Source organism: Thamnophis sirtalis, unplaced genomic scaffold (assembly GCF_051295495.1).
Source record: "Thamnophis sirtalis isolate CommonGarterSnake01/CBP01778 unplaced genomic scaffold, rThaSir2_p1.2 scaffold_10, whole genome shotgun sequence".
Lineage (NCBI taxonomy): Eukaryota > Metazoa > Chordata > Lepidosauria > Squamata > Natricidae > Thamnophis > Thamnophis sirtalis.
Window position 1 is genome coordinate 27,455,781 of NW_028261390.1, and position 13,710 is coordinate 27,469,490.

Below are 13,710 nucleotides of genomic sequence, written 5' to 3' on the forward strand. Positions count from 1 at the left end.
TTTTCGTCAATGTTAGAAGAACGCAACACAAAATTTAAATAAAAGTTTATTTACTTTTATACAGTATGAGGCAATAAGTACAAACTTTTTGTCTCTTTAATAAATTTCACCTAAGGACACAATGAGGTTAAAGAAAATATGTAGTCCAGTAAACAAGGCCAAGTAATTACAAACATACTACTGTAGTACTGTAAAATACTTGTAGCATGAGTTCACTGTACCTATTTCAAGATCAATTAAGAAAAACGTCATGTTTGAATATTAAAACATTGAGCTCTTGAAAGTGCTATTTCAAAAATACAATTCTTGGTGCAAATTTTTATACGTGTAACATAGCAAGCATGCAAAACATGTATAAACATGATTAAAAAAAGATTGTGAGAAAACTTAAAGCCCGTATTGATTTATTACATCAATGTATTTTACAACTGAATAGCTATTTGTTTCTGTCTAGACAAGTATCTTCCACTTGATAGTGTTAACTAGAATGTTTTTAAACTCATTCAGTAGTGTATAACATACACTTAATACAATCTTAATAAAGATTTCAGATCAATGTTTTTCAAGCTTGGAAACTTTTAAGAAGTGTGGACTTCAATTCCCATAATTCCCCAGTTGAATTATGGGAATTGAAGTCAACAATCTTAAAGTTGCTAAGTTTGAAAACACTGTTAAATTATTCAATCTACAAGGCCAACCCAAACAAATTAGCTTTACTTTATTATATGCTGATCATGCCTTTTTTTTTTTTAAGAATAATTTCAAGACATTAGTCCTACTAAAGTCTTTAAATATTAGCTCCGTAAAGATTCTGGTATATTTAAGTTAACTAAAAGGCTCAATGGAAAAATTTGAATCCTATTTAAAACTTCTCAAATCTCAACATGTGCTCTCATTTACTGTAAGACTTCTATGCCAGTGAGTTGTTTTCAATCATATACATTATGTGTTCCCTCTTACTTTGTTTCAATATTCAAATTCAGTATTTATGTATCATATTATAGCACTAAAACTATGTTCTTTATAGATGGTTATCTTCATCGAATAACAAATGCATATTTCTTTCACTTTAGTTGGGAGAGTAAAAGTAAAGCCCAAACACCTGGCTTGTTTTAGTATATCTTCAATAAATAATTCTTTTGTAGAAAATGTACTTCCAAAGAAAGAGTAGCAGATAGTAAGTAATGTCTAAGAAAGGTCCCTAAGATATTTGAGCAGAGCTTTAAATTTTATCTATACGCTTATTTGGTTGAACAGAAAAATCCTCATTCTCTTCTACAGAATTACACAAATCAGCAGCTATAGGGTCAGAAGGCGTTGTTGGAGTCAGAGTATGTCCGAATCCTTGATAGTGACCTACAGGTGATGATGGTACCGAAGCAGCAGCAGAAATTGGGTCTTGGCTGGATGTTGACAACAAACTTGTATGCTCATTTTGTTCCTGATCCTCACCAAAAAACATTTTCCTTGGCTGACCAAATACTGTCCTTCCTAAAGACAAAATGTTTTAAACATTGCCGTTAATTAAACCTGATAAAAGTTTATAATATTAACTGAACAGCTAAAATACTTAATATTTAATAATTCTTTGCTAAAGATATATTTTCATTTTTTTGCTTACCAACATTGCGAACTTGTTCTGTTACATCTGCTCTGATATCTGAAATATCCCACATTGCAAGAAATGAATCAAAGCATGATCCTTCTTCAGCTTCTTGCACATAAGGCTTGTAGGTAAAACTGTAATGATGAGCAATTGCAGCAAAAAACATTTCAACACAGATGATAAAATCCTAAGCAAAGAAAAAATAATTTTATTACTATTCACTCCATAGTTAAGCAAGTTGTAATTGTAAGAATTTCTACTTTAATGACCATTTAGAATGGCATGCTTTTTAACCAATTATAATCAGTTGAAAAAACAATTTTAAGAAATAGCAATGGTATGAGATCATGACCAACCATAATCCTGACACTATTTTTTCTTAAGGGGCTTTCTAACCAAAATTTTAATCTCAGAAAGAACTCAGTAAGTGAAGAATCGAATGTACAGTTCTCCTTTTAGAGCTATAAACCTGTTCCTATTCTCAGAACTGAGAAGCCATCAGTTCTTGATTGTGGGCAATAATGTAACACCCAATAAATATTGAAAATCATCTACACTCTGTACATGGGATAATCTTGAACACAGAAGTTACATTCATTGCAGAATACAACTAGTCTGATTACAGACTAATTCCATATATGGATGGAAACAAATAATACTGTTTAGAGAGCACTGCAATAGATGTCTTATCATCCGCCAGACCCAGTTTAAGAAGTCAGCATGAATTCATAAAATCTGCATGGTCTATGACTGATATACTTATAAAATGGACTTTCCCATACACTAATATCAATCAGCTGCAGATGTTATATTAACTATTGACCATGTCCAGGTTTGTCATTAAAGCATCTTGAGATACTGCTGTAAACTCACAGGAATGCTGAGGCATATTTTAAAATCTTTGAGGGAAACATAGCAATACTGGGCCCCATATCTACCACCAGCTCAAAAAAGATCAGAGATTTCTCTAAGGAGACCATAAAAAAATTAGTAAGACACTTAATACTGCCATGAACCAAGAACATTTAGAAACTTCTGCTTTATTGGGATAGGTGTAAAATACTCCTATTAAAGGATGGAATATAATACATACATACATACATACATACATACATACATACATACATACATACATACATTGGAGATTAATTTGGTTCCTTCAAAATTAATTCAGCTAGAAAACCAAGGAGTCTACGAAATACCATGCAAAATCTGTCCTGCAACATACATAGGACAAACGAACAGGAGAATAAATGCATCGCAGAACACAAGAACGTAGTAAGAAAAAAAGAAAAAACTTCCTCCCTTTTCAAGCATCTTAAAGCTACAGGACATGAAATTAATTTTGAAGGAATCAAATTAATCTCTAAAACTGAATACTTCAACAAGAGAATAATTATGGAAGCGATTGAAATAAAGAAACACCCCCACAACATGAATAAACATGATGATACCTCCCACCTACCAGACATCTGGAAACTAGCCCTAGTCAAGAAACGAGCCCCACCCACCACCCAGGCCGTTACAACACAAAACAACGGACACACAGCCAGCACCAATCAGCACCAATCTACCAATCATAATACAACCACACAGCCAATCAGTCCACTTACTGAAACAAAGCCAGCACTCCACACACCAAGATTTATAGAGACAGCAACTCCGACCATGCTTTAAGCTGAAAACACCAGCCTGAAGATGGTGAGTGAGGCCTCGCCGAAACGTTGCCAAGACAATCTCAATCTTACATGGGAAAAGACCCGAACACAACAAGACCAGCATACCTATACCCGTGAAAATCTATGAAAACATATTTATTTATTTATTTATTTATTTATTTATTTATTTATTTATTTATTATTTTGTATGATACTTACGAGATTGGGCTGAAAGTCTAATGACCCAAAGTCATGTTAAAAGTTTCCACTGCTGAACTCACCCACCTCTAGACCAAAAATGTAACTAATATAATACCACTGTTTATCTATTGCAGTGTTTTTCAACCTTTTTTGTGCAAAGGCACACTTTTTTCATGAAAAAAATCACGAGGCACACCACCATTAGAAAATGTTAAAAAAAATTAACTCTGTGCCTATATTGACTATATATAAAGTAATTCTCCCACGGCACACCTTACACTATGTCACGGCACACTAGTGTGCCGCGGCACAGTGGTTGAAAAACACTGATCTATTGCTAATAGAAAAGAGTTTAAGAATTGAAAATATCCACATCATAAAGATGTACCTATAAGCAACATATCAAAGAAATAGCTGGCTATAACTGCAAATTTCAAAGAGATTTATAACCTTGTGCCAAGCTCTGTTATGTAGGAGAGCTTATGCAGCATAAGGGAATAAAAGATGATAATTAAAAAGCTGGTTTAACTTACCTGCAGACCAGTTGCTACAGCTTCAACACTCTGCCATTCCCATGTGTGCTTTTCAGATATAACACCAACTTTCACCAATATTGCAATAAGTGCAGCTTGCCTGTTTTAAAAAGATGAAATTATTATAAAATTTGGTTATCACATATAAAATTTTATTGCCCATATAAATAAATTATGGCATGGCACAGTACATATATTTTCAAATGAAAAAAAATGAATACATATAATAAAGTTTGAAAGACTATAATCATAAACCATCAGTGAAAAGAACAAACCAGCATTTGTGGTCCAAATATACAGTATATTGCCAAAAGTATTCGCTCACAACTGCTTCTGATTATGTGGATGGGTGAGCGAATATTTTTGGCAATATAGTGTATATAGAGAATGTGCATTCACCAAAATATTTTTTTTAATTAAATTTAATTATACATTGCCCAAAACTGTGGAGCTTGCATATTAACATAATTTCAGCATGAAATCAAAATTGGCACACTGGAAAAAACAATTTTGTCTTTTAAAAAACCTCAGATACAAATACATTTCTAAGCAAAATTATGGAGAAAAAATACTTACAGATGTATCATACAGCGTTATACTAGTCCACATTTTCTCAAAGAACTCCAAATTGAAATGATGTTGAAACTAAAATTTACTGTGAGATGGTATTTATTTATGTCAGTTTCAATTTATCACACAATAAATTGGCATTCTTTGAGAAAAATGGAGTGATATTAGTATTTTTTGACCCTATCTGTACTGCCAATAAGTTAGGTGTTTACTTATAGTTTCATTTATATAACAGACTTTACAAAAAAAAATCCTGTTTGGTTAAAGATTTTAACTTATTTCACTTACCAGAAGGAAACAAAAACCACCATCTTCACACAGAGAAATTTTCCTACAGGTCTGATTGGGTTCAGTTCTTCCCGCAGTACTTTATAAAATAACACAAGGCAATACATGGCAAACTAAAACAGAGGGGTAACAATGCTTATCTGCTTATTATAACAATGCTTATTTCAACATTTGGACTGTTTATATCATTCTTTCTATCATAACATTTCAGAATTTATTAGGCCAACATATTGGATCTATGTTCTGTCACATAGAAAAGGACCGCTACCTTATTCTTGCATGAATTATTACTTTAAAAACTTTTTCAATAGAGAACTTCAAACATGTATCATAACATTCATTCTCAATGAACTAATCTAATACTTTTATAAATATAGATACTGCATGCAATCTCCAAGAGAGATAAAGAAGACTAAATGCTATTCTACATACAATATAATGTAAATAAAAATGATCAAATATTATTGCTGTTGATCTCCTTTCATAAATCTCTCATTTGTATGCAATTCCATCAACATTTAATATCATGAAATTAAGTATGGCATGCTAGATCTTTTTCTAGATTTATCTATTAAGAAAATACATGGGATTTTCTGCATTTTTCAGGTAATTTTCTTATCAAGAATCTAAATTTAAAATAAAAGGCAAAATAATTATTTAAGCTTACTGTAAATAGAATATCAAAATTTCACTACTTACAAGCTGGGATATATTGTTGATAAATACCAGATACGTCCAGGCATTTTTGAAGCTAAAATTTCCTTCATCATAAACACCAATCAATTCACAAATTCTGAAAGAATTTAGTACAAATTATTGCAGAGAATTATTGCATGGAGTACAGCTGCAATAGAGCTATTCTTGGAGACCCATTACCATTTACGATAAATAAATTCCAAACAAATGAGAGAGGACAAGATATAGAGTGTCCAATGACTAGAACTATTTATTATCATTCACCAAACTCAATTTAATAGTTAAAAGAAATATTAGAAAACATCTATATAAATCCCTTTACTGAAGTCATATGCTGGGCATTTATTGATAAAGATAATGCACTGAAAAGGTGGAGGAAACTGACATATTTCAGATTAAATTAAAGTTTCATTATAAGAAAGTCAAAAGGTGCTTCAACAAAGTATTAGCTTAAGAGTATGCACACTGATACAACCAACATTATTGCACATTTCTATTGTTATCTTTCCTCCTAAAAGATTCATGGTCTTCTAGTTTTTAGCCAATATCTTAACCACTGTACCAAACCAGTTCTCAAAAATGGTTTAAAGTAAAAATAGACCTGAGTTACACTACCACACCTAGTCAGCCAACACAATAACCATTCAAAAATTAGGGAATCTTCCCTCACTCATCCTTTAGTCAATGATCAATCTAATCCACTTACCATCAGAACATTGGTAATTGCCCTTTAACGTGGTAGAGGAAACTTGTAAAATATCTGTGACTGAATGTGACTATATAGAGTTTTATCTATAAAAATTTTGAAAAGTTTGCTATTGGGAGAGAGCAAAAAAGTGACTGGACCCCCAACTACTTTCTTATTTTATTTTATTTTTAAAAAGAGATTTCATCAGAGTGCTTTTCTATGCTCATGGTTTTAATATTAGCCCATTCCTGAATTGGGAATGAATTTTGAACAAATTATAATCCTGGACTGATTCAATCTCAATTTTGGCAAGTGTAAGTTTTAATATTAGATGGGATCTTATCTATTTTATTTGCATAGCTGTGCATTACATTAACAATTCTTGGTTTTATGACTCTAAGTTACAAGTATAGCAGGAGAGAAGACTAAATTCTAATACCAAAACATTTATTGTACTATTTTATACTTACAAAGCAGTAATAGTAGTGAATGGTCTGACAACTGTGTATTGTAAAACACCAAGCTTACACCTAAACAACAACACCCTACAGAAGAAGCACAGAAAGAATTTAAGAAGTTAAGCAATATAAGCAGAAATATTACATTGTAAGCAGCAATTCTAGTTAGAATATGGAATATGGCAACTACCTGTAGGATTGGAAGGCAACGACTAGAGCAGTGGCTCTCAATCTTTTCTTCACCACAAACCCCCTTTAAATATCTTTTGTAGCCACGGACCATGATCACTGACCCCGCAAGACTTAACTCAGGATTTAAAATATAATTTCTTCAAGCCTTCGCCCCTGCGCCCCCACCCCCATGACACTGCAGTCCCCCAGGACTCAATGTATCACAGATTGAAAACCACTGGACTAGAGAAAGAGATCAATATAATCAAATAACAATAACAATAATAATAATAATATCAAAATAGATTGCAACAACAATCAAAATTATACACTATTTTTAAAATCAGATTGTACTTAAAAATTAAGTCATGAAATAAACTGTTCTTCCAGTAATTAGCCATTATAATTAACAGTAAGCACTTAACTAGTTATTGATGTTCTCAGTCTACTAATATTTTCTCCAATATATTTTTGCCTTCTTACATTACCCATAATGTAAAAGGATTATATATCAGTACATAGTCCATCTTCATCAATATATAGACAGCATTTTCTCCCTTAAATAGTGTGCTTTTAAAATAATTTTTATTTTCATGAAACATTTATGATATATTTAGAACTCTTCCTACTTTAGCTATTTTGAGTATTTCTGGCTTCATTCATACAATAAGCTAATGACAGTTCGTGCTAACAAAAATGAGAGAAACTCATATTCTAGCATGGAAATTATTTATTGGTGAATGCCATGTAAGACAATGAGTATGTGCTAACATTTCACTAGCCAGGGTAGAATAAAAAAGCAATATTATGCTTTAAAATATAAGTACATGGACACTATTTTCCCCAATACAAGGGAGGAAATCATATAATTAGCTTGGAGAATGTCAGCATCCTGCTATTATATAACAGATATATCTACAGAAGTGTCTGTAGAGACTATATATATTAATTAGCATATAAGTAATTTAGATCATGATAAAGATTGTGAACAGTTACTACATGATAGTTAATGACTGATTGTAACTATAGTGATGGCGCCGCAAGTGATATTATAAATATAAAGCAATGGCATATGTTGCCATGGTAAGTTCTAGAATCTAGATCTTTTCCAAAACTATTTCACCTGGCAATTATTTCAGCAAACTACAATACAGTTCTATATAAATGAATCCACAAGTAGATGTACAGTATATAAGCCATTGTTATAAACCATGTCGTGTTAAGCTCTTCTCCTTCCCTTCAACTGTATACTGGCTTTAGCATGTAAATTATAGCTTCCATTAGAATTAAATGTTTTGTTAAAACTTGAAAGATATTCTTAGTTAACAAACTAGAAGATTACTTCCTATTAAAAATAGGAACACAATATAGATAGAGACTTATTTAGATATAATAGAAAACTCTAACGATGTAAGGTAGTATCTTTTCACTCAGCTAGCATGAAACAGGAAGAACTCAGTAGAGGACAGATCAGAAATAAGCTAGCAGAAAAAAAATGCCCAGAATGTAAAATAATTTCCAGACACTTCAATTTTTTTTACCATAGAAGGCAGTTAAAAGACACAATGAGGCACTCAACTAAATAACACATTTTTTTCTCCAGAATATTTTACTTTATTGATTTACTATTCCAAGAAAGAGAAAGAAGGGAAAAGAACAGCCAGGAAGGCAGAACAACACAACTAAAAGTCCAGAGGAAAAAATAAAACAAAAACATAGTTGTTAAATGTGGAAACCATTCACATCTTAAAATACATCATTAAATTTTGACCATGGAGAATAAAGAGAACAGCAATCCAGATTGTAAATCTGTGGCTGCACGGACTTTCCAATATTAAAGAGTATTCTATTTTGCTGCTGCTTTTACACAATATATGCATAATTCTTGATATAGTATCACAGTAATTCCAAGCTTTGGATTTATGATTCAAAAGTGCAATCATATCTTAAAGCACCCTTTACAGATGGAATATTAGGATTGTTCCAGAGGCCTTACAAATAACCAATAGGCATAATAGCATTTTTAAGTGTTCATTTAAAATATACCATTGGCTCACAATAATTCAGAACAAATTCCAGAATGGATAGTGTTCAGGAATTTCACCCGTTGCTAAATTTTATTGGAAAGGCTAATAAGAATAAAGTACAGCAAGAATATCTCAATTGCTATTGTCTATACAGCCAATATTTCATCTGTTATTTTATATTCAATTAAAAAGATACCAGTTTCCTTGGAAAATAGCTTCTATGGCATCAAAATATTTAAACAGCAAACACAGGGAGAAAATTCTGCTTATTCCATTTCTTTTCAAGGCAAGTTAAACTGTCATTGCAATGGTATATTGCTTTTTCACTCTTGCTTTACTGTACAATATTAGAAGACAATTGCCCCACAGCCTTTTGACATAAATGGACAGAAACGTCTGCATAAGCAGTTATGAATCAAAGTATAAGTAATATAGCATCTTGAAATAATACTTAACTCTATAATAGCAAAATCAATGGAACTACATTGCACTAAAAGTCTTTAAAGATTTATGTTACTAAAGTAGTCCTGGGAAAAAGCAAGTAGAATATGAATTACTGAAAAATCAATATTTGTCTAAATTATTTAGAACAATCAAGTGTGTTATTTAAATATTTCCTTGAAATCTGGTTTCTTAACAACGCAAAAGAAGGGCAATGTTTTAATATATTAGTATTAGAGGCAATTTCTAGTACCCCGTTTCCCTGAAAATAAGACCTCCCCAGATAATAAGCCCATTTGGGCTTTTGAGCACATGCGCCAAGTAAGACCTCCCCCAAAAATAAGCCCTCCCTGAAAAGAGGTGACCACGCTCGCCGCCTCCTGCACCTCAAAAATAATAAGACCTCCCTGAAAACAAGCCCAAGTGCTTACTTTGAGGCTCAAATGAAAATAAGACCCTGTCTTATTTTCAGGGAAACACGGTACAAAATGTGAAAATAACAGAAAAAATATATGAGGCACTTACTCTCCCATAGCCCATGGTGGACAGCAACACAGTGGAGGCAGATGCCGCTGCTGATCTTTGGCTTCTATGATTAACACCAAATTTGGATACCGGTTGATAAGATAATTTGAAAGAAATACCATGAAGTTATAGATCACATATGCTTCATAGCATTCTCTACAAGTGTCCACATATATTGCAATGTTGGGATATTTCAGCGCTATCCACTAATAAGAAAAAAAAGAACAAGCAATGAAATAATACTCCAAATAATTTTACATTGAAATTCCATCCTAAATATATCTCAATACTGCAGATAAACATTTAATAACAAAAAGCCTTGTACAAATAATTTTCAAATATAGTATCAAACATAAGCAAAAAAGGTCAAGAGTTCTGAGATATGCACATTTATTCTCAGTTGCATAACTTGTGTTCCCCTAACATATACTTGGAAGCAATTCATCTATGCACAATTTTTTTTTCATTTTTCCTTCAGCTTCCTTCAGATGACCTTAAAATAATTGACTATATTCACATGTCTGTTACATTGTTACAAAAAGTATTTTTTTTTGTAAAAACTTAGAATTTATTTTATAAAACTTACACAAAATAACAATGCAACTTGATAGCCAAGAAAAGAAAAAGAAAAGCACTTACACTGTCTAAACTATAAATTGGCACCATCCATAGAATTCTGTAACAATAAAAACATGTTTGCATGTTATGAGACTTTAATTTAAAATGTCAGAATTGGTATGAAAGCATAACCAGCTATCACACTTACAGGAACTCACCTTATTATTGGTTTCTGTAATTCTGGTTGAGTATAATGAACTAAATGTTGTAATATCCCCCAAAGAGATATTGGTATTGTCATCAATAAAAAGATACCAGCAATAAACCATGCTTTAGTGTGAACTCCAACCTTTAAAAAACAGACATACACATGCATTAAAAGGACAGCACAGGAACATTGATAGATTAAAAAATAATGGTCCTACATTGATAAAGCAGTCTGTAAACTTATCAGTACAAGTAACTCTCTGAAATAGTCTGTTTTAATAGACAAAATATGCATTACAAATGTCATTTCTTTGCAAATTGTGATTGAAATAGAGATTTAAATATACATTAATATAAAAATGCAAAATTTACAATTACATCCAAATATCTACAATAACTATTTTCCATTAAGATGTAAATCACCCACAATGTAATTCACAGCATAGCACATTTCTCTGCTTCTACATTAATATTTCTAGCAGTACATCATCTAATAGACCTACTATATACAGCATACATTATACAGTAGGCACAATACCTATTGCCTCTGATTGCCAGTAATGCTTGAAAAAGAAAAAGTTGTAATGCAAGCAAATAAGGAATATGATACATCTGAAAGATGGAACATTATAGTAAATGTTTTTAAGTGTTCTCTGGTTTTCATTTTACATTGAAGAATTCCTTATATGAACAATTCCAATTACATAAAGCAGAAATACTTTAGCAAGTTTGTTCACGCACAACAGATCTAAAAAAACAAAGGAGCATTGGAGGAGCGTTAAAGAAAAGATCTAGATTATGAATAAATTAATTACTTCAGGTCCAGGATGGTAGTAAAGTTTCTTTATCAATACAAATTCTGAAAATTATTAGTCATCCATAAATATGAAATGTATTTCCAGGTATTTGTTTCCCATAGCATAAATAGGAATAAACACAAAGCAGAAGAGACAGAATGTGTGGAGGATTAGGCGGTTATTCATATGTGTGGGTGCAGACAAATATGTTTTGATTTTATTAATGAATCAACTGCTACTCAACCTAAATAACCAATGATGAATAGCTGCAGGGAAAGTTGACTTTCATATACTTAAATATTTTTCATCTGCGAAAGATAATTATCAGGTAGTGCCTAGAGTTGGAACTGGTAATATGTGGTTATCCAGGAGGGTTTTTTTTAAAATTCTTATGAGACTAATCATCATAGTTTATGGTGAGAGATGCAGGCTTGTGATCAGCTGTTCTGAATTCTCAAGATAAAATGTGAACAATACATGAAACACAATATACTTGTGAACATGACAGTTACTAGAGAAGTATGTTTTATGTTTTTTCCCTACTTCTCAATAATGTAAATTTATGAAAAAATTATATTTTTGCTTTGCAAGAACTTTAGCTTTCTTTGATTTTTTTAAACGTCATCAGTTTTCCCAATAGCTCCAAAGAAAATATGTAAAAAATTGTCCTGTTTCTAGAACATTGTGTTCAGCAAAACTGGCTTGATACAAAATCAGTCAACTATGATGAACTATGATTCAACTATGAAAAGGCTCATGCCTTTTACAGTGTCACCCCAAATCCCAAGTCTTAAAAATGAGAAATATAACTTCTGCCTCGTACTCAAGGCATTTCAGCCTTCTTGCAAAAGTACAGTCTACTTTAACTAAGGTTTAAGTTTTAGATAACGATCTTTCTAGCCAGAATTAAACATCACAACAGTAGGGTAAGAAATGTGCAGCTTCCTGCTTTCTAAACCATAAATATCAAGACAATGGTTAAAGCATAGCCAAGACACATTGATGCTATCTGTGCCATCAGGATTTTTTGCCCCCAGGTCTGGTTAGCCCTAAACAAATATCAACACACTTTGGCTCCTGAATGTTTCAAGAGTTAGGATCTGTCAAACTGGAAATGTGTGGAGGTGCAAAAGTTTTTGGGATTGTTTTAATGTCCCTCTGAACATGACAGTAACTAAAGGGGGGTATTCAACGTCTTGTCCCTACTTCTCAGTCATGTAAATATTCCCAAACAACTTCCTCAACAGTGACATCAGAAAACCCAGTATTTAAAACATCCCTTCCCACCCCCACCACCCCCGCGGGGAAACTTGTCCCCCAGACCACGCCGGAATAGGGTGGTCGTCATTCCAGGTGGGGTGTTACGTTCCTATCAAGCCTGGAAGACTCCACTTTGGGGACAGCTCCGCCGCTACCGTATTGCGCACTTCGGGAAGTTACTGGGATGGGATTTGGGGGGGGGGGGGGAGAGGCGGGTCCGGCTGGGAGGAGGGAGCTCCCCTTCCCCGTCAAAGTCCCGGAAGACCAGCCGTTGCAGAGGCGATAGGGAAGGCAGACCGTCGTTTCTCCCCTCGCAGGGGCAGAACTGACTCATCTTCCGGCAGCGCTCGGGGCAGAAATGGGGGGGGGGGACCCGGGAAGGGGGGGAAGCAGAGCGCCCCCTCCCCGGGCCTGGTGCCTTCTTCCCACGCACCTCCAGTTTCTGCAGCTCCCAGATGCAGAGCGGCACGGCCACCAGCAACCCCACCAGGTACACCGTGGCCACCAGCGGCCGGATCCAGCGCCGCCAGTTCCCGCAGGTGCAGGGCATGATGGTGCTCGCTCAGCCCCGGGTGGGGAGGAAACAGGGGAGCTGCCTGCCCTCAACGCCACCTCGGTGCTGTCGAAACCGGCCGCCGGTTAAAGAACTGGCCTGGAGGGCCACGCAAGTGCATCGCCGCAGCCTGCCTCCAACCCCGCCCTTCCGCCGCCATCCGCCGCTCGCCTCCTGCCCCGCGCGAACAAAAGCAGGCCGCCTTTCCCTCCCCGCTCTCCTCCGCTCTCTCTCCGCACGGAAACTAGCGGGAGGCGGCTCCCCCCGCCCCCCGATCCCCGATCAACGCCAAAGAAGACAGCGCGCAGCAGCACTTCCGGCTCCTTGGCATAAACAACACTCCTGCCGACCGCAGCCAGGGTGTCATTGGAGGAGGCTCGGGTCACGTGGCCTCTCTCCTAGCGTCCCCTAGACCAGTGTTTCTCAACCTTGGCTACTTGAAGATGTCTGGACTTCAACTCCCAGAATTCCCC

At 34.6% G+C, this 13,710-nt stretch overlaps 1 protein-coding gene across 1 annotated transcript; it reads right to left on the reverse strand.

Moving 5' to 3' along the window:
* Positions 1-28: 28 nt before the first annotated feature.
* On the reverse strand, positions 29-13,454 carry TMEM184C (transmembrane protein 184C). Its single transcript, XM_087724331.1, has 10 exons — positions 13,118-13,454; positions 10,639-10,769; positions 10,502-10,538; positions 9,863-10,068; positions 6,711-6,785; positions 5,556-5,649; positions 4,857-4,969; positions 3,999-4,098; positions 1,622-1,793; positions 29-1,491 (listed from the first exon to the last, which is right to left on the reverse strand). The coding sequence occupies exons 1-10, from the start codon at positions 13,232-13,234 to the stop codon at positions 1,223-1,225; spliced, it is 1,314 nt and encodes a 437-aa protein (XP_087580457.1). The 5' UTR covers positions 13,235-13,454; the 3' UTR covers positions 29-1,222.
* Between the last annotated feature and the right edge of the window lie 256 nt (positions 13,455-13,710).